The 27,603-nt window shown below is 40.7% G+C and overlaps 1 protein-coding gene across 1 annotated transcript in view; it reads right to left on the reverse strand.

The window, feature by feature from the left end:
- Itga2 (integrin subunit alpha 2) overlaps nucleotides 1-27,603 on the reverse strand; it is a 98,684-nt gene that overhangs the window by 20,085 nt on the left and 50,996 nt on the right. The window contains 16 exon segments of the mRNA NM_001427291.1: nucleotides 6,474-6,557; nucleotides 6,645-6,721; nucleotides 7,190-7,282; nucleotides 8,910-9,051; nucleotides 9,460-9,542; nucleotides 10,149-10,259; nucleotides 12,154-12,305; nucleotides 14,786-14,925; nucleotides 17,593-17,729; nucleotides 18,433-18,636; nucleotides 20,475-20,618; nucleotides 21,418-21,563; nucleotides 22,841-22,979; nucleotides 25,170-25,246; nucleotides 26,967-27,132; nucleotides 27,363-27,513. Of these exon segments, the coding sequence (NP_001414220.1) occupies nucleotides 6,474-6,557; nucleotides 6,645-6,721; nucleotides 7,190-7,282; nucleotides 8,910-9,051; nucleotides 9,460-9,542; nucleotides 10,149-10,259; nucleotides 12,154-12,305; nucleotides 14,786-14,925; nucleotides 17,593-17,729; nucleotides 18,433-18,636; nucleotides 20,475-20,618; nucleotides 21,418-21,563; nucleotides 22,841-22,979; nucleotides 25,170-25,246; nucleotides 26,967-27,132; nucleotides 27,363-27,513 (2,046 nt within the window).

The following is a 27,603-nucleotide window of genomic DNA, read 5'->3' on the forward strand; positions in this document are numbered from 1 at the left end:
TAATCCTGCCAATCCATGAGCATGGGAGATCTTTCCATCTTCTGAGGTCTTCTTCAATTTCTTTCTTCAGTGTCTTGAAGTTCTTATTGTACAGATCTTTTACTTGCTTGGTTAAAGTCACACCGAGGTACTTTATATTATTTGGGTCTATTATGAAGGGTGTCGTTTCCCTAATTTCTTTCTCGGCTTGTTTCTCTTTTGTGTAGAGGAAGGCTACTGATTTATTTGAGTTAATTTTATACCCAGCCACTTTGCTGAAGTTGTTTATCAGCTTTAGTAGTTCTCTGGTGGAACTTTTGGGATCACTTAAATATACTTCATATCATCTGCAAATAGTGATATTTTGACTTCTTCTTTTCCGATCTGTATCCCCTTGACCTCCTTTTGTTGTCTGATTGCTCTGGCTAGAACTTCAAGAACTATATTGAATAAGTAGGGAGAGAGTGGGCAGCCTTGTCTAGTCCCTGATTTTAGTGGGATTGCTTCGAGTTTCTCTCCATTTAGTTTAATGTTAGCAACTGGTTTGCTGTATATGGCTTTTACTATGTTTAGGTATGGGCTTTGAATTCCTATTCTTTCCAGGACTTTTATCATGAAGGGGTGTTGAATTTTGTCAAATGCTTTCTCAGCATCTAATGAAATGATCATGTGGTTTTGTTCTTTCAGTTTGTTTATATAATGGATCACGTTGATGGTTTTCCGTATATTAAACCATCCCTGCATGCCTGGGATGAAGCCTACTTGATCATGGTGGATGATTGTTTTGATGTGCTCTTGGATTCGGTTTGCCAGAATTTTATTGAGTATTTTTGTGTCGATATTCATAAGGGAAATTGGTCTGAAGTTCTCTTTCTTTGTTGGGTCTTTGTGTGGTTTAGGTATAAGAGTAATTGTGGCTTCATAGAAGGAATTCAGTAGTGATCCATCTGTTTCAATTTTGTGCAATAGTTTGGATAATATTGGTATGAGGTCTTCTATGAAGGTCTGATAGAATTCTGCACTAAACCCGTCTGGACCTGGGCTCTTTTTGGTTGGAAGACCTTTAATGACTGCTTCTATTTCCTTAGGAGTTGTGGGGTTGTTTAACTGGTTTATCTGTTCCTGATTTAACTTCGGTACCTGGTATCTGTCTAGGAAATTGTCCATTTCCTGCAGATTTTCAAGTTTTGTTGAATATAGGCTTTTATAGTAAGATCTGATGATTTTTTCAATTTCCTCTGAATCTGTAGTTATGTCTCCCTTTTCATTTCTGATTTTGTTAATTTGGACACACTCTCTGTCTCCTCTCGTTAGTCTGGCTAAGGGTTTATCTATCTTGTTGATTTTCTCAAAGAACCAACTTTTGGTTCTGTTGATTCTTTCTATGGTCCTTTTTGTTTCTACTTGGTTGATTTCAGCTCTGAGTTTGATTATTTCCTGCCTTCTACTCCCCCTGGGCGTATTTGCTTCTTTTTGTTCTAGAGCTTTTAGGTGTGCTGTCAAGTTGCTTACATATGCTCTTTCCTGTTTCTTTCTGCAGGCACTCAGCGCTATGAATTTTCCTCTTAGCACAGCTTTCATTGTGTCCCATAAGTTTGGGTATGTTGTACCTTCATTTTCATTAAATTCTAAAAAGTCTTTAATTTCTTTCTTTATTTCTTCCTTGACCAGGTTATCATTGAGTAGAGCATTGTTCAATTTCCACGTATATGTGGGCATTCTTCCCTTATTGTTATTGAAGACCAGTTTTAGGCCGTGGTGGTCCAATAGCACGCATGGGATTATTTCTATCTTTCTGTACCTGTTGAGGCCCGTTTTTTGACCAATTATATGGTCAGTTTTGGAGAAAGTACCATGAGGAGCTGAGAAGAAGGTATATCCTTTTGCTTTAGGATAGAATGTTCTATAAATATCCATTAAGTCCATTTGGCTCATGACTTCTCTTAGTCTGTCTACGTCTCTGTTTAATTTGTGTTTCCATGATCTGTCCATTGATGAGAGTGGGGTGTTGAAATCTCCCACTATTATTGTGTGAGGTACAATGTGTGTTTTGAGCTTTAGTAAGGTTTCTTTTACGTATGTAGGTGCCCTTGTATTTGGGGCATAGATATTTAGGATTGAGAGTTCATCTTGGTGGATTTTTCCTTTGATGAATATGAAGTGTCCTTCCTTATCTTTTTTGATGACTTTTAGTTGAAAATTGATTTTATCTGATATTAGAATGGGTACTCCGGCTTGCTTCTTCCGACCATTTGCTTGGAAAATTGTTTTCCAGCCTTTCACTCTGAGGTAGTACCTGTCTTTGTCTCTGAGGTGTGTTTCTTGTAGGCAGCAGAATGCAGGGTCCTCGTTGCGTATCCAGTTTGTTAATCTAGGTCTTTTTATTGGGGAGTTGAGGCCATTGATGTTGAGAGATAATAAGGAATAGTGATTATTGCTTCCTGTTGTATTCATATTTGGATGTGAGGTTATGTCTGTGTGCTTTTCTTCTCTTTGTTTTGTTGCCAAGACGATTATTTTCTTGCTTCTTCTAGGGTATAGCTTGCCTCCTTATGTTGGGCTTCACCATTTATTATCCTTCGTAGTGCTGGATTTGTAGAAAGATATTGTGTAAATTTGGTTTTGTCATGGAATATCTTGGTTTCTCCATCTATGTTAATTGAGAGTTTTGCAGGATACAGTAACCTGGGCTGGCATTTGTGTTCTCTTAGGGTCTGTATGACATCAGTCCAGGATCTTCTGGCCTTCATAGTTTCTGGCGAAAAGTCTGGTGTGATTCTGATAGGTCTCCCTTTATATGTTACTTGACCTTTTTCCCCTACTGCTTTTAATATTCTTTCTTTATTTTGTGCGTTTGGTGTTTTGACTATTATGTGACGGGAGGTGTTTCTTTTCTGCTCCAATCGATTTGGAGTTCTGTAGGCTTCTTGTATGCCTATGGGTATCTCTTTTTTTAGGTTAGGGAAGTTTTCTTCTATGATTTTGTTGAAGATATTTACTGGTCCTTTGAGCTGGGAGTCTTCACTCTCTTCTATACCTATTATCCTTAGGTTTGATCTTCTCATTGAGTCCTGGATTTCCTGTATGTTTTGGACCAGTAGCTTTTTCTGCTTTACATTATCTTTGACAGTTGAGTCAATGATTTCTATGGAATCTTCTGCTCCTGAGATTCTCTCTTCCATCTCCTGTATTCTGTTGGTGAAGCTTGTATCTACAGCTCCTTGTCTTTTCTTTTGGTTTTCTATATCCAGGGTTGTTTCCATGTCTTCTTTCTTGATTGCTTCTATTTCCATTTTTAATTCCTTCAACTGTTTGATTGTGTTTTCCTGGAATTCTTTCAGGGATTTTTGTGACTCCTCTCTATGGGCTTCTACTTGTTTATTTATGATTTCCTGGAATTCTTTCAGGGATTTTTGTGACTCCTCTCTATGGGCTTCTACTTGTTTAATTATGTTTTCCTGGAATTCTTTCAGGCATTTTTGTGATTCCTCTCTGTAGGCTTCTACTTGTTCTCTAAGGGAGTTCTTCACGTCTTTCTTGAAGTCCTCCAGCATCATGATCAAATATGATTTTGAAACTAGATCTTGCTTTTCTGGTGTGTTTGGATATTCCATGTTTATTTTGGTGGGAGAATTGGGCTCCGATGATGTCATGTAGTCTTGGTTTCTGTTGCTTCGGTTCCTGCGCTTGCCTCTCGCCATCAGATTATCTCTAGTGTTACTTTGTTCTGCTATTTCTGACAGTGGCTAGACTGCCCTATAAGCCTGTGTGTCAGGCGTGCTGTAGACCTGTTTTCCTGTTTTCTTTCAGCCTGTCATGGCGACAGAGTGTTCTGCTTTCGGGCGTGTAGTTTTTCCTCTCTACAGGTCTTCAGCTGTTCCTGTGGGCCTGTGTCTTGAGTTCACCAGACAGGTCACTTGCAGCAGAAAAGTTGGTCTTACCTGTGGTCCTGAGGCTCAAGTTCGCTCACGGGGTGCTGCCCACGAGCTCTCTGCGGAGGCAGCAACCAGAAAGATCTGCGCCGCCGTTTCCGGGAGCTTCAGTGCACCAGGGTTCCAGATGGAGTTTGGTGTTTTCCTCTGGAGTCCATCCGAGATGTGTGTGCAGAGTGCAGTCTCTTCTGGTTTCCCAGGCGTGTCTGCCTCTCTGAGGGTTTAGCTCTCCCTCCCACAGGATTTGGGTGCAGAGAACTGTTTATCCGGTCTGTTTCCTTCAGGGTCCGGCGGTGTCTCTGGCAGGGGTCCTGCCGCTCCTGGGCCCTCCCCCACGGGAGCCCAGAGGCCTTATACAGTTTCCTCTTGGGCCAGGGATGTGGGCAGGGGTGAGCAGTGTTGGTGGTCTCTTCTGCTCTGCAGCCTCAGGAGTGCCCACCTGACCAGGCGGTTGGGTCTCTCTCTCACCGGGTCTGGGAGCAGAGAGCTGCTACGGGCCGGGCCGGGATCCGCGGGTGTGGGACTCCCGGTAAACACAGGAGGTGCCCAGTCCTAGAGGAATTCTGCATCTGTGTGTCCCGAGATCACCAGGCAGGTCTCTTGCAGCAGAAAAGTTGGTCTTACCTGTGGTCCCGAGGCTCAAGTTTGCTCGCGGGGTGCTGCCCAAGAGCTCTCCGCAGCGGCAGCCGCAATATTGGTTTTGATGGTTACACAAACAGAAGTATAAACAACCAAATATGTAATTAATACTGAAGTGAGTATTGAATTATGCCTCGCCAGAAATGGAATAAATTAGATATGTATATCCTGATATGAAAATCACATAAAGATAAGAAAGAGTGTTTTAGCATTCCCTTTTAGTGAGTAAAATGAGAATGTGTGTGTATGTAGATAACCTTGTGGATGAATGAGCTGCTTATATGGAAGACCCTAAAATAGCCTTGTTATGCATTTGTGGGGGCTCTCACCAAGGGGAAAGAGAATGCTAACCTCATTTTTCATTTTGATTCTTACTGTAATGTTTGCATTTTCCAAATATACACATGTAATGCTTTTTTTTTTTTTTTTAAAAGAGAAGCTTGTAGGAAATCATTTGGGTGTGGGATCAAAAGTCATTCATTTAAAATTCTCCACCATGAAAATTTTGAATATCTACCTTAACCTTTTAAGCACATATTATAGACTCTAGTACGAGAGTACTTTAAAATAAACTTGCAATCACAAACATGCATAGCTAAGATGCCAATAAAAGTAAAGTCTTATTTGAATCCTTTATTTCATGCTAACATAGGTGAAAACACGTTCTACCAAACGTGTTTAAGAGAATGCAGAATCATATACATTGGGAGGAAAAGGTCAAGTGAAATGGTGACTCACACCAAAGTGGCTTTGTCATCAATTGCTTTTTTTTTTTTTTTTTTTAGCAACAAGACTTTTTTTTTTAAACCATAGCTATTGATACACTTCTGAGGGCTGGATAACATGGGCCACATTTTGTTCTGACTTATGCCTTTGTGACTCACTTGATACAAATGTGTTGTTTTTACCTTTGCTCCTATGTCTCAAGCTTAGAACAGGATCCACACAGTCCTTTTCAATTTTGTTTTGGGATTTATTGCCTGAGATGTATGCTTCATGCTTTCCTGGGCTGGATTGGCAAGGCACGAGTCAGAGAATGTAGCTGCCCCTAGATTTATTGGGAAATCAGTATTGTGCTTTCTAGGGGTCTTTGGTATACAGGAGGAAGTGGCCTTAGTTCACAGAGTGAACTTAGATAGGATTTGCCTATAGCAGCTATAGGATTTGTATGTTACCCATTTCCCAAGACACCTGCTCCTTGAGACAACTGAAGCTAATTGGTGTCTAGTCGTTACATTTTAACCACTGTCCTCAGGTTGACCTGTGTTTGGAAGATAAGAAAAAGGAAGAAAGCCCTTCCTCATGGATGGCTGCCTTTGGAAAAATCCCTCATTTCTTCCTGGTTGGAAGAAAACCGTCATCCGTCATGTCTGGGGTTTTCCATTAAGGAGCTAGACTTAGTGCAGTTTCCGTATTAGCTTACTTGGCCCATGACTCCATTTTATATTTGTCACGCTCTTTCAATGTCTAAGGTATGGTGCTGGGGACTTCCATGCCCAAGAAAAGGCATATTGCTTGACATCCAGGATGCATATTATGAACGGGGCAGTGAGAAATGGTGGCAATTGTCAAGGCCCCCAAGAGTATGATTCAGTGTGTAAGGATAGAGGAGGTTTTGTTGTTGTTTGTTGTTTGTTTGTTTGTTTGCTTGTTGACAGAGGCATCACACCACCTTTCGGGGGTGTTGACATATAACAGGGGACAAAAACACCTTTCCTCTTCAATTCTGGTACTGTAAACCTCAAAGGTCGAAGTGTTCCTAGGCATCAGTTTATCTGCATGTTTCTAATCTAGTTGACTGGTGGGAAATAAACTCCTAATCTAAGACTCAATAGAGGGCTGAAGTCATGAGCTCGATGACTTATGGACCAAGATGCTGTCAGGGGTAAAAAGCCACCCACCCAAGTAGCAGGCTTCTCCTACCTGGTTAAGTGAAGTTCAGCGTCATACAGGAGAGGAACTATGAGGCTGACCGAATTGTCTGCTTTGTTTGTTTCTTGGCTCTCACTATTAAAACAAATATTAGACATGACTTAAAGAGAAATCTCATAAAAGCTACTGACCATGTGAGTTTATGACTAAATTGTATCTTACCTGAAGGCTTGGAAATTGATGGCCGCCTGATTCTGGAGGTTCTGAAGATTGAAGTCGAAGTTAATGGTAAAAGTCACCTACACACAACAGTAAAATCCATCAGTCCGTGATGCTCTAGGCCAGGGAAGTGTTCTCTAGCAAGATGGACCCGTTCCTGTGGAATTCTGAATTTTGCCTTAAAATGTTGTTTGTAGACCAGGTCTCCCCACCTTGCTTTAGCGTGTTCATGTGAGAACAGAGCTTAACTTCTCTCAGATGCACACATCATGGAGCTAAGAACTGACAAGCTTTGTGCTGACCTAAATTTACTTACAGTGCTCTGACCAATGTTGGTCAGCCACACAAAAGAACATTCTATGTTGTTTGTGCACGTGGAAAAAGGTACTTGGAGGAAATGCTACCTTTGCTAACCATTTAAACCCAGCAACCTCTGTGAGGACACCCTGTCTGGGTATGTAGCTGCTTTGTCATGTCTGTGAAATGACATCTGGGGAAGACAGTGCTCTCAGCTGTGGATGGCATGGGCTGGAGGATGCAAACTGTACCTGCTGCTCACTCTTTAAGGCAGGGTATCCCACGTCACAGGTAACAGATTTCTGTGATGAACCAATCTGGCATGTTACTTCTGTTCCATCGACCTGAACAGGACCAAAGAAATAACAATTAAGTGTGGTGTATGTATTCGGAGTGTGCATATATGTGTGCTGTGTATGTGTATTGTGTGTATGTGCATATATGTGTGTATGTGTGTATGTGTGTGATATATATGTATGTGTATATGTATGTGCATATATATCTGTGGTGTGTATATGTGTGGTGTGTGGGAATATGTGTGTGTATGTGATATATATGTGTGAGATGCATATATGCATATATATGTGTATGTGTGCATGTATATATGTGTATATGTATGTATGTATGTATGTTGTGTGTGTATATATGTGTGTATGTGTGTGCATACCCACACTTAAAGGTGTACAAGGACATCTTAGCAGTGCTATTTTATTTAAATAGTTTATTGTTCTCAAAGACTTGGATATCTTGTGGTATCCAAGTGGTTAGCATGCATTTGTATTGCCAACTCTAAAGATATACTCAAGAAGTCAAAGGATTGGCAAAGTGTACACTACAATAGAGATCACCTTTTGTAGTTCAGGAGCACAAATACCTCTAATATAATATTCAGAAGCCTTAACTTTAGTAGTACCTTCTCCTTAATATTTTTTAAATGCGTATTTTCGAAGAAGAAAAATACATGTCGGTGTTTGTATTTTATTTATTTATATCTTGTGGGATATTTTTGTTGTTGTTCTTTTTGTCGGTTTGTTTTCTCGAGACAGGGTTTCTCTATGTAGCCCTGACTGTCTCAGAACTCACACTACAGACCAGGCTGGCCTGGACCTCAAAGATCCACTGCTCCTGCCTTCTGAGTGCGGGGATTAAAGTGCCCACCTCCACTGCCCAGTGGCGTTTGAATTATAAAAAAACAGACTGTGCCAGTTTTCCTTTCTTCATTTTGTCTTTAATGTAAGAGTGCTATGGGAGCAGGCCATTTAAAGATGAGGTCAGTATTAAGTTTAGATTTCTAAATCTATAAAAGTTCACATTAACGTGAAATAGGAAGAAACTTTTTTATAACATTTAATCAAGTAGTCTACTTGGAAAATAGCTTTTCCTTTTTTTTTTTTTTTTCTTTCTCTCTTCATGCCATGAGAGCAGAGGGCTTTCGGTAAAGCTTATTACTGGTTTAGTGATCAGGTCAACTTGATAGAATGGCTTCACGGAACAAGTCATTCTGGCAGCAGCATCTGCAAATCTAGGGCTAAGCTGACGGTCTCACAGTGTCACTGAGCAAGTGCACATCTGTCTAGCACCGGGACAGGCAGCCTCCTCGCACAGATGGCTGGAAAAGCTATGAGCTACTGCGGCCAAGGCCTGGGGTAAAGGAAAAAGTGACCCTCGCTGAATCAGAGCCGCCCTAGATTCTAGATTCAGAGCCAGGCTGAGATCTCTGGAGGCTTAACAAACTGGAAGCCACGTGGTAGGACTGAGCATGCTCGGGGTCAACGCTGTTTTTTTTTTTTTTTTTGTTTGTTTGTTTTTGTTTTTTTAATTTTATTTTCCCCTCAGACGACTTTGAGGACTTAGGATGAGTATCAGAGACAGCGATCCTCAGGGAGGAAGGAGGGGAGAAATGCTGTGCTGGCTTGGGAGGCGGGGCGTGAGGGTGTGTGCGTGCCTTGGGGCGGGGTTGTCATCACATACCGGCATGGAGAAAGAGGCAAAAAACAAGTTCTCAGAAAACTCAGCCAGGACGGCAGTGTTGTACGCGCTTTCCCCTCTGTTTTTCAGTGTGACTGAAAATGTTAACCTCTTGTTTTGGTTACTGACAATAAAGGGCTGATTTCTGTGAAAACAAGAAAGAGAGAAAGATAAAGCCACTGAGGTTAAAATGGCTCCACTATTTAAAAACTTCACTGATTGAAGAAATTCTTTGCATTTGAGCGAAGATTACTTAACAACGAAAGACTTTCTTCACAGTAACCCGAGCAGGCAAGTAAGCAAATGTTGCTGGATCGCATTCTTTGTAGCTTCTGATTACACTGCAGGGAAGTCCACAAACCCAGGAAGTTACCATTTGTCAGGGCTTTACTCTTAGGGGAGTGGCAGAAGCTGAAATTCCGTTTTGCACAGTCTTAACTACATTCAGAGTATTTCTTCTTTAGAAAAGAAATTCAAAGTTTTATTCTGAGTAGAGAGGTGTAGTGTGCCCGCTATCCCTGTATCTTACACAGAAATGTGAAGTCAAATATACCTAAGGGCTGGCAGCTGTCGGACATCCAGGATCAGGTCAGAGATGCAAATTCCATCGCTGCCACACTCTTTATAGAAAGGGATCTACAACAAAGGAAAAATGCATCATCCTCTTGGCTGCCCTTAGGCTAAAAACAAAGATTGTATACACTATTATTCCATGTACATAAAGGCCAAAACTAAGAGAAACTGAACGAAGTTTTAGGAACTTGTACATGGCTACGTAATCATAAAGAAAAGAATACTGAAAAATACAGAATTCAAGGTAATAGTTTGCTTATGGAGAGCTAAATTAAAATTCTCATAAGAGAGAGAAGGAAAGGGAGAGATAGAAGGAGAGGGAGGAGGAGGGGAGGGGAAGAGAGAGTGAGGGAGAGGGAGGGAGAGAGAGATATGAATAACTTCACAGGCATCTGACTTTTTAAGTGGATGGTGAGCATGAGCAACTTGGCCTGTTTCATTATTGATTTCTTCAAGAAGCATTTGTTGAGCTCCCCTGGTAACTTGGCACTGCTCTTGGGGCCAGGAAGAGAGTGGAGAAGAAGCGATCTCTGCTTTGTGGAATTGGTATGCCAGTGAAGCGTGCGCCTCAGTTCATTTAGGCCGCGTCCGTCCTTAACATCTCTAACACCACACGGACTGTGGAAGCTGTTAGCCAGCCTCCACTTGGGAAGGGCAAGCCACACTCACACTGAAGACTTTCACAGTTTCTGAATAGGCTTCAAGGGCAGGGCTAGTGCCTGGCTTTTCCAAACTGATGTCCACTCGCAGATCCAAAGGGTTGACAACATCAGAGGGCTTCTAAATCCAGGAGAGAGATTGATTACTTAGTCATAGTAACTTGTAAATAAAGTCTACAATGTGCTTATAATTAAGAGGACCATCGGTTTCAGAAAGTCATCTCTTTCTGAATGACGAAGACGTCCTCTTTGGTGCCAATTCCGTAGTTAGCCTCAAAACTCAGAAACCTAAGGTGACTCAATTACAGTAAAATTGGAAGCAGCAATTCCTACTGGAATGGTAAATAATCCCATTGTTTACACACAAGCAATTATAAATATTTAGTTTTCATTGTCAACGGATGCCTATATCAGTGCCCAGCTTGGGTGGCTTTGCTTCTCATCCCTAGTATCATCATTCCAGTCTTGATTCCACAGAAATCTGTAATTACATCAATAATTTGATCCCCTTCTAAACAAGGTCAGAGAAGAATGAAAGAGAAGTTTCCTCGCTGCCTCCTCTTCTCCTCCCTCCCTCCTCTTTTACACTTTATCCCCTGTTCCTCTTCTCTCCTTGCCCCTTCTCTTTCCTTGTGTGTGGTGTGTATGTATGTATGTTGTGTTGTATGTGTATTGTATATGTTTTGTGTGTGTGTTGTGTGTGCACATGTGTATGTATGGTGTATATATATATGTGTGTGTGTGTATGGTATATATATGTGTGTGTGTGTGTGTGTGTGTGTGTGTGTGTGTGTGTGCATGCCCACATGCATGTATACATGTGCCTGTGTGGAGACCAGAGTTCTACCCAGTTTTTATTCACAGTTGCTAAGGAGGAAGGAGATGTTCCATATAACTTAAAATAACTTTCTGGCTGGAAAGTTTCTCCCAAGAAGCATTTTTCCTACATTAAAGATTTCCAAAGTCTGTGTGAACTCTCAAAATTATGGCCAATATTAGAACAAGCAATCTTTACTACACAATCTGCAGTCATTCACCATTACAGCAGTTCTCAACCTTTGAGTCACCACCCCTGGGGGTCGTATATCAGATATTTACATTACTATTCATAGTTAGCACGGTTATGAAGTTAGCATGAAGTAACAATGGAATAATGTCATAGTTGGGGGTCATCACAACATGAGGAAGTGGGTTAAAGGGTCGCAACATTAGGAAGGTTGAGAACCACTGACCTAGTGCAAAGCAATACTAGAAACCACAGTTGAGATTTTCATTCTCAGGAGCTTAAAATGAATATAACTTTTACCTGATGGAAAAGATATCAAAATAAAATTGCAAATGGTAAGTTTACCTTGTTAGTAGTCATTTAAGAAACACTGTCTTTCCCTTAAAATATTTAATTATTCTACTTATTTTCTTTATTTGTGTGTGTGTGTGTGTGTGTGTGTGTGTGTGTGTGTGGTTTGCCTGCACATGTGCATGTGTGTGCTGTATGTGCACATATGTGTGGAGGCCAGAGGAGAAAAATCAGGTCTTCTGCTTCATCATATTCAACATTTTCCCCCTTGAGACAAAGTATCTTGATGATCCTGGAATAAGGCTGGCATCAGCAGGGCCAGCCCCAGAAATCATCTTGTCAAGATGTTCAGAGCACTCAGATTATAGGCATGCAGATAGCCACCCTTGGCTTTTTACAGAGGTGCTAGAGAGGTCCCACTGCTTATGCTGCAGGTGCTCTTACCTGCTCAGCCATCCCTCTAGCTCCAAGCCTTTCACTTCTTTAACAATCTCTCAGCCCCTTTAGTTGCAATTCCTAATGAATCATGTCACCAACACACATAAAATCAGAATGTGACCTTAAGTATTAGCATAATAGAAATGTGCTTTCTATTCACAGAGTTAAACAAGGCATAAAGTCATTAGAAAGACAAACACCTTTTAACATATAACTTCCATTTTAGACACCCTGTATTCATTAGTCTTTTAGAAGAAAAGTGGGAACCCAGAAACCTCACCTGTATACTAATGTGGTACTCAGAACAGTTCTCCACTTCACTTACAACCATAGTCTTCTGCAAGAATCGCTCACTATTTTCTCTAAATATCCCCCTGGAGGTTACTCTGGATGAATATTGGTCAGCATCAAGTGTCATGTTAAACAGGATGGCTGTGGTGAAATCACAAACAAATGTGTCAAGTGTGCTCTGAAGAAGAAAACAGCCTGGTTTCATTGTATTTGGAGGAAGCCCTTGATATCAAGAAGATGCAAAAACTATCTTTACATTGGTGGTTTATGTACAGAGCAAGACCCTATTTTGTGGGATTTGGTCTAAGTGACTGTGAAAACACACACACACACACACACACACACACACACACACACACACACACACAGCTAGCCAGAGAAACACGTCTTGTAACAATGAAACCCAACAACTATTGGGCTATTGGGCTTGCCGTAGGAAATCTATTGGATAAACTTGGGTAAACGGATCCCATTCCTTTGCACTAGTTTGATCTTCCATAACATAGGAAGCACACACAGGACTATTCGTTATACGGTGAAATTCCAGTTGAACACATCCCCCTCTGCTACCCATCTCTACAATAAACCTGGACCCTGGATACTCTGATGCTCATTTTGAGATAATGAACTAGATTAAACGAGACAGAATAATTGGCCTGGGTTCCCCCAGCTTTGACAAGGTCAGAAACAAAACTTAAGTAACTGAAATGAAAGTTCATGTTCCATTTCCATGCCGTTCCAAGGACTAAGTGTTACTGTGAGAATTAAGTGTGATCATCGAAGAGAACATGGACCCTGCCTGACATAGTCTAGATGCTTACGTGGAGAAGAACACGCAACATTGCAGCACAAGGTCTGAGTCAGACATTCTTAGACTGGGCAGCAATTGCACACTTTATGTCCTCCTTGGCTTGAACACTCTCCCAACCCTCTTTGGATCTCTGTTTCTTTGGCCATCAGAAATCATTAATAAAAACTCAGGGGAGTAGAAACGAAAAACTACTCTGTGATAAAAAATGCTGACAGTGACTAAAATCCAAATAATCAGACCAGCTGCCTTTAGAAGAATCCATTGGCCACTCCGAAATTCAGAGCTTTCTCTACTGCTTAGAGCAGTGGCCTTGTGGGGAATTACTTTACCAGATTTATTCGGTATTTTAAAGTTGAATATACTTCCTAAGACAATATATCAGTTACTTTTAATGTATCTATTAAAGAAACTGTGCTTTGATGACTTCACAAGACCAATAAACTTGTGAAATCATGAAGCACTTGGATGGACAGACTAAAGGTAACTGACGAAAAGCACAGGAAGGGGAAATTAACAGTGGTGACTAGGGAGTTGTAAAGAGGATGAAGTTAGAAAGTGACACATATTTTTTTCAAATAGATCGATGATATAGATGTATAGTTTTGTAGATTATCCAGTTTTAAAGATGGAATTTATTTCTTATGCGCTGTCATTGCCAAGCAACAGAGTGAAAAATTATGACCAACTCAACAGTGTGGATCTGAAACACAGCAGGAGAGAGTTGAAGAGAAAGGTTCCCAAGTCTTCACCAGCCAATCCAAGCAAATGGAATGCTCTGAAAGTACAGGTTTGTCAGCATTCGCCAGCACAGTATTGGACGAGCATTCAAAATGTGGAAGATCCACATTCATGCTTTAGGGCCAAGATAGCCTGACAGCCAGCCACGTCTGCCAGAGAATTACCTTTTCTGTCTTTTATGCAGACTAAAATTGTTTATATGGTCATGGGTTTTGACTTATTTGTGATGGCTAACTCAGGTGTGTACTCCAAGACACACAGGTATCACACAAACGACTGATCTGATTGCTTTCAGCCTTTAAGTTAATTTTTTTGCAATTAAATGAAGTACCACTAGGAACTCAGAGATCAGAAATATAGAGCCAGACTCTTATGGAGGAGAGATTGGAATCCATCGGCCAGGAAGAAGGGAAAATATATAGTTTTTAATGTAGTGCTGCTTGGCTTGCTGTCTGCAGAGGATGCTGGGATAACAGAGGTGGTTGGCTGGTTGGAAAAGGCTTCCAAGAGGATGCAGCATGTCAGCCAGGTGCCACACAATGATCTGGCCTCTCAGGGGACAGAGAATGACAGTTCCTATGCTTTCTCCCGTCTGATGGGACACACTCAGACTCATACCATAGAATGGCAAAGCAATGGAGCAGATTGTATATTCTTTTCTGCCTTTCTCACTTTTTCCTCCAGAACAGGAATAACATTTGGTGTTCTATGAAGGACACCTACACAGGAAATGGCTAGACAGTAAGCAACACGTTTACTTTGAACTTTGCGGCATAAGAAATCTCTGTGTGCTAAAGATCTACAGAAGGGATCTGTGGGTACTAGAGACTCAATGGCAGAGCTCATAAGTATACTACAGTGACCACAGTGTTCCATAGTAGAATGCTAGAATCTAGACCTGAGCATGCTCTAAACAATCCCATGCGGAATGAACGACTCTTAGATACCGAATGCGTGGCGTTTAAGCGTGCCCAGGAGAGATCCCTGTGTCTTCTGGTCTGCAAACCAAAACTTCTAGCTAAAGCTATTGAGGCAAACCAATCACTGTATAGGCTATTTCAGGTCCACCTACCCACTTGGTGGTTTTGCCCAGGAGGTCTAAACTTTGCTCTGAAGCAGAGTTTGAGGGTTATCTTAGCTTCCTTGTTGAGCAATATGATTTTGTCTGGAGTGAACGAAGCTTCTGTGGCCACATCTGCAACGCTTTGTGACCTGAAAGACAAAAGGAAACAGATGCGCATTATTGTCCAGTATACATAGTACAATCTACATAGAGGACCTGGGGTCAGCATTGATGAGTTTTTCTGTTTTCTTAGCGTTTGAGAGCAGTGGTTCCTATTCAAAAGCAAAATATGTCAGCAGGGTGAATGGATTTTGGTTGGTAACTGTGTAGCGCACAGAATGAATCTGTCTGTCTGTCTGTCCATATGTCTGTCCATCTGTCTATCTACCCACCTGTCTTCATAACACTTGAACCTACACAGAATAGAAGCCTGATCTATTCTATGTAGATCTGTGCAGATCATACATTATGTCCTGACCTCTCTATGCCTTCCCGGTTGGGGTCTGTGTTATTCTCAGTCCTTGAAATGGCGGGAAGGGAGGAAGTTGGAGGTGGCAGAACTGATGAGTATTGTCCTGACCTGTGCCTTGTTATCTCCATGGTTGGCATCACCGATCCATGATGGTGACAAGTAGTATGATGGTAGATTATGGCTGAGGAGTCCATCACAGAGTTTTCTACCCTGGTGTGGTCCTTTGTATACCCCAAGCCACAGTCTTATCTGCTCTTTCAACATTGGTGTAAAAGAATACTGATTCCATTTTATTAATGAAAATATCTGAGACAAGGGTACTTGGAGGCTTACCACATCACTGGGTATTAGTCAGTGAGGAAATGGAACCTACAGTCTGAATCCTTCCATTACTAGAATGTGAACTTCACGATAGTGACCCCTGTGTAACCTTCCACTATTTATAAGGCAGCAAGCAAGGATTACCGACTTCACCATTTTGAAAAGCATCATGAATAGACCCAAAGAGCATGTCTTTTTATCTTCTGGCATCACTGGGAAGACAATTTTAGAAGTTACTATGTGTCTGTGATTTCTCTTACTAACCAACCGCGGCATAAGAAGTATTGCACAGCTTCGAGTTTAAAGTGCTTAATTGTAGACCAATTATTTGAGGGACTAAGGAACATTCTGATACAAATGACATTCCACGTTTTGTAAATTTTTTACACATTATTCTCGGAGTTATCCAGAAAGAGCAGTTCGGCACTTAGTAGGAATGTGAGCACAGGACATTAGCTTAGCAGGAGCGGTCATCTCAGCACATTCACTTGCTTTTGTGTGTGTTGGCTTTTCTGAAGAAGGACATCCACCTTTTAAAACAGAAGCTGGATCAAGTCACTGACTAAACTATATCACAGTACGGTAAATATAGAAGTACGGTGTGGGAAGCCTACCAAGGGGCTTACCTGACTCTCTTTACTGTCAGGTCTGTGTTTGCATACATTATTTTAAATAAAGCCACGAAACTAGGTAAAACTCCAAGCATGCCATGCTTGAATCATTAAGTGACTTTTCCAGTTTCTAAGTCTCAAAGCTATCCTTGAGTTTCCACATAACAGTATCATTTGTCAAAAAATGCATTTTACTCTTGAAAAGTACAGTTCAGACTTGCACAGAGTAGCATCAAACTCAGAAATCATAAAACGTCAATGAATTGTTCCGGTGTGTCTGGACAGTTAAAATGTATTTTCAACAGAGAAAGATGAATGCATGAGTATTCCTGACCGGGTAACCCATTCCTTTTTAATTCCAGTATCTCACTAGATCATATACCTATGTGTTTCTTATTTGTGTGTATGTTTCTGTTTGCTGTTTGTGTGTGTGTGTGTGTGTGTGTGTGTGTGTGTGTGTGTGTGTGTGTGTGTGTAGGTGCATATATATGTATGCATGTGCATCTGGATGCCAGTGGTCAACCTCGAGTATTAGAATAATCAGGTCCCCTGTTGCTTGAGGCATGGTCTTTACTGCCCTGGAACTTGACATTTAGTCATGGCTAAATACCTGTAGTGAACTACAGATATTTTTTCTGCCTCACCATGACTGGGACTATATGCACGTGCCACTATGCCTCCACTGTGCCTACGTTTTTGCTTATTTAAGTGGCCTCACTATTCAGCTGTGCTTGAGCTGGAACACAGTTTGAGGCTGTTCTATGTAAACCAGGCTGTCCTCAAACTCACAGATACCTACCTCTACCAGCCTCCCAAGTTCTCAGATTAAAGACGTGAGCTACCTCACCTGGCATTGTCTGGTTTTTTAACATGGGCTCTGGGGAATGAACTCAAGTCATGCTTGCACAGCAGGCCTTCTAAACAACTGAGCTATCTTTCCAAGCCCTTCATATGCCTAGTGTTTAAAGCCTTGAACCATATTACCTTTGAATCTTTTCTGTTCCCTCATCTTTTATGCCTATGGAGGTCAGTGAAGAAGTCAACTAAGCCAAAATAATGGTTTATGACTAAGGATTTTAATGTATACCTTTTAAGCACCCAGGAAGTTTTGCTTTGTGTATTATGAGTGTGTTCTCATGAGGTGTCCTGACTCTCTCTCTCTCTCTCTCTCTCTCTCTCTCTCTCTCTCTCTCTCTCTTTCTGTGTGTGTGTGTGTGTGTGTGTGTGTGTGTGTGTGTGCGTGTGTGTGTGTTTCCCCCAATTCTCTCAGGAAAACCATGAGTAGCCCCTTTTTATGCAAACCATGATAAATACATTTCCTACAGCCTTATATAATACATTGGGCATGATACAAATTACACAATAAAGCAAGTCATTTTCATTTAGTCTGAGTCTTGCACTTACTGACTCACCAGAGTTGAACCACTTGCCCCAAAGCACCAATGGATACATCAGTGATGGAGTCCCCATTTAAATCTCCATAGCCATCCAGGGACCTTCCAAAGAACTGGAGATGGCTCTTAAAGGCTCCGTCGGATCCAAGGATTTTCTGAAAGAGCAGAGTTAACACAGAGTTGTAGTGCATACAGCTGAATCATGGAATGACTGCCTTATCTTGCCCCTTACATTCTCTCTGGTCACTTTCAGGTTGTCTGGTCCAGGAAATTTCATTGTTTTTTTTCCATCACATTTTGTCAGATCACTGTATTATTATTACTATTCTTTTTACTATGATTCTCTCATCAAGAAAACAGCATGGATCTTTAGTTCATAATCACAAAGCAGCACAAAATGGGGAGAAGTCTCTGGCAGGGAAAGAGCTGAGACAAATTCAGGTATTGATTCCTACTCTAACTAGCTTTCCTCAAAGTGAACACAAAATTGCCTATTAGTAAGAAATCCTCCATTATTCTTCAGCCATCTGGTACCCTTCATCCTTGAAATTCAACCTTAGTCGAGCTTTATGTTCTTAGAGTTGATTCTTGACATGTGTTATTATCTAGAACTCTGCAATTCATTTCTTTTTTCATGTATCCTCTATTGAAATATAAGGTCAACATAAAGGCAGAAAGTTTGTCTTGTTCTATACAGCATTCTCAGAGCTAGAATAATGTTTGACATACAGTAAAGCTTTACTAAACAGTTTTTGATGGAAAGAACGTGGGTCTAATCCAAGAGGCATGGCTTGGATGATGCTGTCTAGCTCCAGCATGGGATGTACACGATACATCATCACCTTGTGCGTGGGTTACCTGGGAGTACTTGGTGCGAATGGTACCCTGGTGACCATTGTAGACGTACACAGCTCCAGAGTTCTCATTCTCTACAGGCGAACCAACAATCACATCATTAAAGCCATCCATGTTGATGTCTGAAAGGGCTGCAATTGCTGAACCAAACCGAGCATTTCCAGTGCCTTCAGGTCCTTCAAGAAACTGGTGCTGGTTCAGGACGCCCTGGCGAAGAGGAGAGGAACCGTTAAAGCAGAATTCTCAATGTGCATCATTAAAATTCAAAGCAACTATGCTCAGATGAGATTTCAAAATGTGGATAGGGTTTTAATCTTGGTGTTGATGATTCTCCATGTGTGATGAGAGTTATATATAAGGATTTTATTAATTAAGATCATAAGATATCTGCTCCTAATCCAAGATTAAAGGAGGTAATAATACTTCTTATTGTACCAGAAAACCTACACAAAATGTCTAACACTATCTGTCCTTTCTCTCAGTATGAGGATCACATCTCCTTCCAAATCTTTGACTTAAAATATTTCCGGTGGGAGTCTAATAATGTGCATAAAATTATGGTAGATACAAAACTAAATGAAACTTGATAATCTATATCTTACTTAAAAATTGCTGCACAGTGACATAATAATTATACTGGGGTAAGAGGTGGAAAAAGAAGTCACTAGCATTCCATAACAGGATTCTCTGCAAAGGAAAAGACATTTTCTTTAAAAAAAAAAAGAAAAACATAGCTCAAGTATGAAAATATTTAATGGCTTTGCAAGAAAGCAAAGTTTCTCAACCAGGAAACTAGGTCAGTGTGGATTCTTTCTAGTTTATAGTAATTTTATGAAGATTAAATTTTTACTGAATTAGATAAAGCATTAAGGGAGAATGTTACTGGGCTGGAGAGTTGGCTCCGTGACTAAGAGCACCTTTTGCTCTTGCAGAGGACGTGGGTTCTTTTCTAAGAATCCACAGGGTAACTCATAACCATTACTACCTCCAGTTCTAGGGATCCAACACCCTCTTCTGATCTCTTTGGTCACATCAAATACACATGTGGCAAACATATAATCATGCAGGCAAAACAGACATATACATAAGAATAAAACAATCAAAACAAATTTTAAACAGCCGTTTTCCTCTCCAACGATTAATGATAGTTCAGGCTGTTTTGCAAACAAGCAACACAAAAGAAACTAGAGATAAAAAAACTTTCAAGAAGGGACTATATCCTATCTTTGCATGTGCTTATACCTTGTTCAGGTAGAATTGCAATTATTTTAACAGCTTGAATTAGAAGGTCAGTTTTTACATTAATATATTTAGTAAGCATCAATCATATAAAATATCCCAACAACTAAATAGAACTTTGCCTGCATTGACTTCTCTCTTTCCTACACCTGTCTGGTTTTCCAGGTCAACCACTGATTTTCATTTGCTTTTGTTCCTGTTCTCATTGAGCTCCAGATTCCTAAGGAAATGAATGTAGAATTTTGTTGACCTATTGGAGAGACCGTGCCTTGTCTTTCCGAGTGAGCTCAGTTTTATGGCAAGGATCTGACATTCCATGGGTCGGATGTGTACTTACATGTGACACTGACGACTGGAATTTTCTGACAAATTAATGTAGAAAGCACTCTAGGTCATCTGGGGGTTGAAGGAGTTGCTGGGACAATTATTTTTACTGTGAAATGAAGAGGTCAGAATGCCCAGTGACCATTATCACTTCACAGGATGTGAAATGACATGCTTAGGAAATAACTAATATTTTATGTATGTGCATGCCACACATTTTCCGTGCTTATGACAGCTTTATTTGCATAGGAACATATATCCCAAGACCTCTCATTGAAGATGGGATATACTACATATTAAACTCCACACCTTTTAATGCATTTAAAAAAATTATAATGATGGCGATTCCTCGAATTTGATTAAACATAGGCCATACTGTGCGTGAAAATTAGCTGTTATTCCGGACTAATAAGTGTCCTTCAGATTAATGTATTTATCAGTACTAGAGTCATTTAAGCTGTTTTCTTAATATTTATTTTTACCTTTGTGATTGTGAACAGGTAGACTTTCCCTTCTTCTTTCTTGAGGTCGTTCATGTACATGGGAGCACCTACCAAGAGCACATCTGTAATGGTATCTTTATCCACATCCACCGAACACAGCACACTGCCAAAATAGGAGCCAATCTAGAGTAGCAAGGCAAATTAATCTTAGGAGTTATAGAGTCACATACGTATCCTAGCCCACACAACTCTAGGTATTCCTGACACCAGGGAGCCAGAGCTCACTAGACAAACCCTTCATAGCTATGTGAGCTGTAATTTAGAGAAAGGCAAGAGGGATAGGGCCAGCTAAGGACAGAAAAATAGCCATGTTACCATGGAAAACAAAACAAAACAAAATGTTGTAACAAGGACACTTTATCAGAGTGTCGGCAGCAGGTGGAGGGCTCAGGGAGACTAATATTTCCATAGCATCTTAAAGACAAAAGGAGTTTCTAGGTGGAGAGAACCATGGATGTAAAGCCAGTATTGTGATCCAGCACAGGTGATGTTAGGAAAGATAAGAGAACTAGGTAGAGATGAAGTCATTAGGACTGAGGATCTGAATGTCATCCCCTCCAGCAATGTTCAGTGAGTGTTGGTGTAACATCTATTAAGGATTTAAAAATTAGTGAGGGATTTCTTCTGTAACACTGTCCTTGTTTGTCTCTCAAACTAGATAACCCCTCATTCTTTATCCTACTAAAAAGAAGGCAAAAATGTGATATGAATGTTAGTTTGTGATCCCCCTACTCCTAGAAAAATCAATGGCAATAGCTAGACCAGACTTAATCCCAGTGAACCTTATACCATTAGCGTTGAACACAGACATGAGTAGACTGAGATGACTTAAACATGAGGAGCCAGTCGGTAAACACGTTTCTACTTCACCTGCCCCGGTTATCCATAAAATTAGTTTCACATGCTTAGTCATAATATTTACCTGGTCCCCTCTGTGAGACTGAATCACGGTCACATTGCCATGCTTGTTAACACTGTACAGCACTATCTGGCCAGTATAATTTGCTCGAGGAGCACCAGCAACAAAGTGGACACCATTTTCAGTAGAAATTGCAGCCACAGAGTAACCTAGGAGAGAAGCAGTTCTAGATTGAACATCACTGTCTCAGCCAGAGGGGGCTTTCAAAGGTAGCAGAGATGCTCAAAAGTCTTGATGTTAGATGTGATGACCTGCTCCTGAAATGAATTTTTCTGCCTTTTCATTTATAGTTCTGGGTACAATAGATAGGACCTCAACTTATAAGGCTGTCCCTTGGTCCTGGATTATTCTCTTCAGCTATTTACTTACAAGCCTTGCTAATTGTTCATTTTAATTGTCAACTTGACATAATCTATTACCTGGGAAGAGAGTCTCAGTGAGGGGTTGTCTAGATTAGGTTGATTACATTAATTGAATAATTGAGGTGGGAAGCCCTTCCCACCGTGGGTGCCATCATTCCTTAGGCAGGGGATCCTGAATTGAATAAGAGTAGAGGAAGTGTGCTAAGAGCAAGCACACATCCATTAAATCATTTCTCTCAGCTCCTGACTGTGTGTATAATGTGAATGGCTACTTCAAGTTCCTATTGCCTTGATTTCCCCACCGTGATGGACTGTGACCTGGAGTTGTGAGCCACATGAACCCTTCCTCCTTAAAGTTGCCTTTGTCTCTGTATTGTATTATAGCAACAGGAAACAAAACAAAGACACTGTCCTTTAACAACCGTTTAATGAATGGATGAAGTTAAATGGTGTTGCTATTTAATGGAAAGAATACAGGCCCTGGAGTTACAGAGCTCTGGGTTTGCATTCTGGACTTGTCATTTGCTGGGTTGTTGAAGTTGATACACATTATTAAGGTCAGTGGCTCTGAAATGGTTTTGGAAGGATTTGTGTATATAGAATACAAGTAATCCACAGTAGGTACTGAACATCACCGGATGCTCCTCACATGAGTAACAACAGTAAGAACAAACACCTAAGAACTCCAGAACGATAGATGGCTACTGCTTGGGTATTACACTTTAGAGACAACTTTGGTTTTGAAGAAACAACCATGTTCCAGCGATATCCGCCTGAACAGAGACTTTTGTGTTTGAGAAACATTAGTGTTAAGTAACATCAAAGATCACATGAGCTTAACAGCTCAACAACAGATTAGTGTGTAAGGCTCAGCTTTCCTTACGTATGGGCTGAGGCCTGACTGGCCACGAGGTAACGACTGGATCACAAACGCACTAACGAGAGGACAGTTCATGGTCTGAGCTGAACTGAGAGTTCCAAGAGGGATAACCAAAACAAAAGCAAAGACAAAAACCAGCCAAACAAACCCTGCGATTTCTGAGCCAACTATTTCTGTGCCTCACCTAAAAATGAACTGTGATTTCTATCCTGCAGAACCTGGTCAAAGGCTTGTTTAGGAAAGATCAAGTGCTCGTAAGATGTCTCCTGGACAACAGTTCCACTCCAGTCAAAAGCTCCCACTGCACCTAGCATCAGGATATCCTGAAAAGATTGAAGAAATGAAGGTTAAGACAAATCACTTTTAATGTAAAAGAATTCAGGTGAGTCAAACATTGAAACAAACTAAAAAAAAAAAAAGAAAACTAAGAAAATCTGCATAGTGAAGTAAACTAAATATATATCTTGGAATTGTTTTGATTTTGAAGCTTACCATGAGCTGTGGCATTAGTTCTCAATCTATGGGGTCATGACCCCTTTTAGGGGTTAAATGACTCTTTCACAGGGGTCACCTAAGATCATTCTGCATATCAGATATTTACATGACAATTGTAACAGTAGCAAAGTTACCATTAAGAAGTAGCAATGAAAATGATTTTATCACAGAGTGGTCGCTGTATTAAAGGGTCTCAGCTAGGAAGGTTGAGCAATGGTTAAGCTATGCTGTCTGGGAAGAACATGTTATTATTCATTATGTAGAAATCTTTGCAATGGGTCATGCATGGTCCAGGATGGATGCGTGCTGGACCTTCGGATGAGTCAGATGAGAGGTTCTCCTCCCACATATTTATAGGAAAGGCTCGTGATGAACATGAGATGCACTAAAGCAACAGAAAGTGCTGACCCCAGAGGAGGGAGGGAGTGCTGCCATTTCCTAGCACATCTTGGAAGGCCTCCTTCTGACTGGTTGTATTATCAGCTCTCTTCCTCATATATTTGTGGTGTGTGGTGTGGTGCCTGGATGTTCAGGCTTGCACACATAGAGGCCTGAGGGCATCAGGTGCTTTTTTTCCCAGTCCTTTCAAGCATTCTGGCATCTACATCCTTTTATCCTATGTGTTAAATCATAGCACAACTACAAAACTCACCTGTAGCTGTGACAGTCAACATAGGGGATAGAAAGTCAGCCTAATTCAGGAATGGGGAGGACCAAGCAGTGCAGGGTCTTCTGTATTGGCTCAAATTCAATCTATATACCAAAGGCTACAAGTCCTTAGGCTTGGTCAGAATGAAAGATATTATTGTTAAGGTTTTTATTTTTCTTATGTACAAGGAAGCAAGGATATAATGTAGGTTTAAAATAACGAATAGGAAAAAATCCTATTCTGAGGAAAAAATATAAAAATTTGAGAAAAGTGTAATTAATGTAGGTACAGACTTTGAGCTGAGGATGTAGGATATAGGATGTAGGATGTAGGATGTAGGATGTAGGATGTAGGATGTAGGATGAGGATGTGGCATTCAGGGGATGACAGCAAGCTCATGGAATTGTGCAACAGTATTTCTGTAATATTGTATGTTTACCTCTTGCTATGGGAAGGTTTTCTAACTTCTGTCAACATCTCTAAGGGTTTTTGAATCGATAAAGTTAACATCTTTTAGTCTAGATCAGTGGTTCTCAATCTGTGGGTCGAGACCCCTTTGGGGGTTGAATCACTGTTTCACAGGGGTCACATATCAGATGGCCTATAGATAAGATATTTACATTACAATTCATAGCAGCAGCAAAAGTATAATTAGGAAATAGCAACAAAAATACATTGGTGACTAGGGGTTCACCACAACAGGAGGAACTATTAGAGAGTTACAGCATTAGGAAGAGTAAGAACCACGGCTCTACACAGAAGCTGCACACTTCTTGATCCTTAGCTCTGCTTAATGCCGCCTCTGATTTCAAATTATTCCCTAAAATATTTTCCAGAATCTGGTCTCGTTTTGTCTCTCATCCTCCCATGTCCTGGGGGAGAGAGAGTTAGAATCCAGACCTAGAGGTCGTTCCTGAGCACACTGGATGGACTGATCCCCTGAGCTATGAGGACTGGGGACCAAAGACACCCACTTCAGATTTTATGAATCCCCTATTTTCTGTCTCTGAAGTGAACTAGATGCTATGATAATGTAGTCTGTGACTCTGTGACAGATAAAATGGTTTTGTTTCTCTGACAGATGTTTCAGGTAGTTAACTGATTGCCGTGGGGTTTTTAGATAGATGATGCCTGGAATTAGTATAGTGTTTTGACATAGGGAACTCAAAGCCTTTATTGCAAATGATATTCTTCTGTTATGTAGGAAAAGAAAAATTTAATTATTTTTTTAAACTCAGTGACCCGGGCCAGAAATCTGAATCATTGCTCAGGGGATGGCTGCTTTTCCTCCGTTATGTCTAAGCTATTGTGTCTGCATGTATGTTCTGGCAAGTGACAGTATTGGCTTCGACTTATCTGATGTACACACATTTTGAGGAGAGTAATCTGCACTGAATCCAACTTGTGCCATTTCCATCTGGAAGTTGTCTCCTCCTTGAACAGTGCCTGGAAAATACCGTTTTCCAAAATGATATTATCGTCAGCAATCAAAATTTCAAATATGGACACAGGCCTATACGCACAGGTATTTATACACACATCCACACCTGCACATACGCACACAAACATTCTTATGTCAATGTGAAACGATGCCCTGGGGGATTCTTGGAAGAGGAAAGCACAAGTCATGGAAGTAGTGTTCAAAGTTGGCTTCGACCTCCACTACATGTTAATTAATTTAATGAAATGTTTATGCTGTTCCTGATATGAAATTAGCCTCATCAAGGAGAATATTGGTTAATGTGGAAATTGAGATTAGAACACTGTTTTAAATTTATCATTACTAGCCAAGAAACAATTTGGAATTTGCCTTTAAATATCGGTGCTTCTGATGCACAAATACTTCAGATGCACTGGAGGGGCAAGCAGTTACTTCCCACCATAGACTGGACAGAGGGGAATCTGTGTTAGCCATCGGAAACCAGGACTCAAGGTTGAAGAGGCTGGAAAGTTGCATTAACTGTACTTAGGTATCTGTCGCTGTCTAACACCACAGAACTCTACTGGTAGGGATGTTATTTTCAGCCTGGTCAGAATGGTTTCAATAATGTTCATAAGAAGAAAGTCAAATTCCTGCATAGATACCGTGATACAATAGCAAAATGTACTGCTGTGACATATACTTTTCCTTCGGAGATATAATTCACACAGGCTGCATACAGACGATTTGAAGGGAGAAACGGTGTTATGCTCTTTGAAAGCCTTCAACAATCAGAACTGTCCAAAATAATTTCAAGGAATTCTTAAATTGCACTGCAACTCTTCTTACTCACGGATTTCAACCAAATTTTCTAGTACAGATGCCTTAGTATCTTCTAATTATTGCAGGGGGCTTTACATTTTCGGTGATGATTTGAATAACTCAGAAACAGTCCACTTGAGCAATTACATTTGGGGCAGGATAGAAAATTCTGCTGCATCGTCAGAAGATCGAAGTTTGACTTCAGCAGCAGATACCCATGCAAGATCACTGAATCCAGCTTCTAAGACAGTGCCTGATATACAGGTGAACAAGTAAATGCCAGCTTTAGTGCTGAGAGTTACCGGGATTCGGTCTCATGCTACTTTTTTTTTTTTAACCAACTGTGACGAGTGCTCCAGTTCTTAGTGTCTGCTTTGATGACTGTCCTGCCCTGAGGAGGTTCCAAGGCTATGGAAGTACATCACGAGAGCTGCACTAAGGAAAACCTTTCCTCCAGTTGAACTGCTGGATACTGTCAGTGCATTTTCACCATTTTAAAGGTATATACAGCTACTATAAACGGACTCAAGAACTTCTGTCATTATGTAATTTATAAAGAAAAGACAATGATTATGGTGGATGGTGCTCAATTGTCCTCTCAAAAAAACTGAAAAAAAATATCATTGTATCAACCATATACGAGCTTCTTTGCACCTCAGAGAATTCTGGAAAATTAAGGAATATTGATGTGTCCTCTTTTGGGCCAAATGCAAAAGTGGTTGGATTCATAGTTTTCTCCTGCTTGCTGCTCCCTTACACCTCCTCTTATAAGCTGTGTATTCCTGTGCTTTGTCTATCTTTCTTGGTGACACACCTGAGCTGTTTTTTCTGCATGGTCTGTGAATTCATATCCATATGGCAAACATACGAAAATTACAAATTCTCAGAAAAATAAGCATTTGAAAGAGAAACCTGCATTCTTACCTTCAATGCTGAATATGTGCTCCCCTAGAGTGCCAGCTTTCTCCAGAAGAGCCGCCTCATCGGCCACATTGAAAAAGTACCTCTCCGTTGGAGTGCTAGCGATTGCTTTAATTTCTTTGATTAGATTTTTAGTATCAAGAGCATTTCTGTTTAAATATCCAAGAACCTTGAAAAAGAGAAAGCGGGGGGCCAAGGTCATTCTTGTTCTGTGCAAATTTCACTGTGTCTGTTCATTTCATCATAAACTTTCTGGCAAACATTTCCACAGCCGTTCTTTTAGTTGGCGTGACTGAAAATCAGTGGTAAGCAGAGAGACAGTACAAACTACAGACTTGGAACGCGTCAACATATAGGTATGTGTAACCGGTTAGACAAATCCAGACAGAAGCTGCTTACCGCTATGCCAAACCTCAGTATCTCGTCATCATTGCATTGCTGGATCACAGTTTGCAGCTTCGACCCATCATGGGATTCCCCATCAGTCACAACTACCATGACTTTTGTAGCACCTGGGCGCCCGCCAGACTCCGGTAAATAAGCAATGTCTCTGTGATAGATAAATTACTCATCATTAATGGAAGCTAACATGTAAACCTCTGCTTTGAATTAAAAATGGGAAGTTAGCATCTTGGAGCAC

Source organism: Rattus norvegicus, chromosome 2 (genome assembly GCF_021556685.1).
Source record: "Rattus norvegicus strain SHRSP/BbbUtx chromosome 2, alternate assembly SHRSP_T2T, whole genome shotgun sequence".
NCBI classification, from domain to species: domain Eukaryota; kingdom Metazoa; phylum Chordata; class Mammalia; order Rodentia; family Muridae; genus Rattus; species Rattus norvegicus.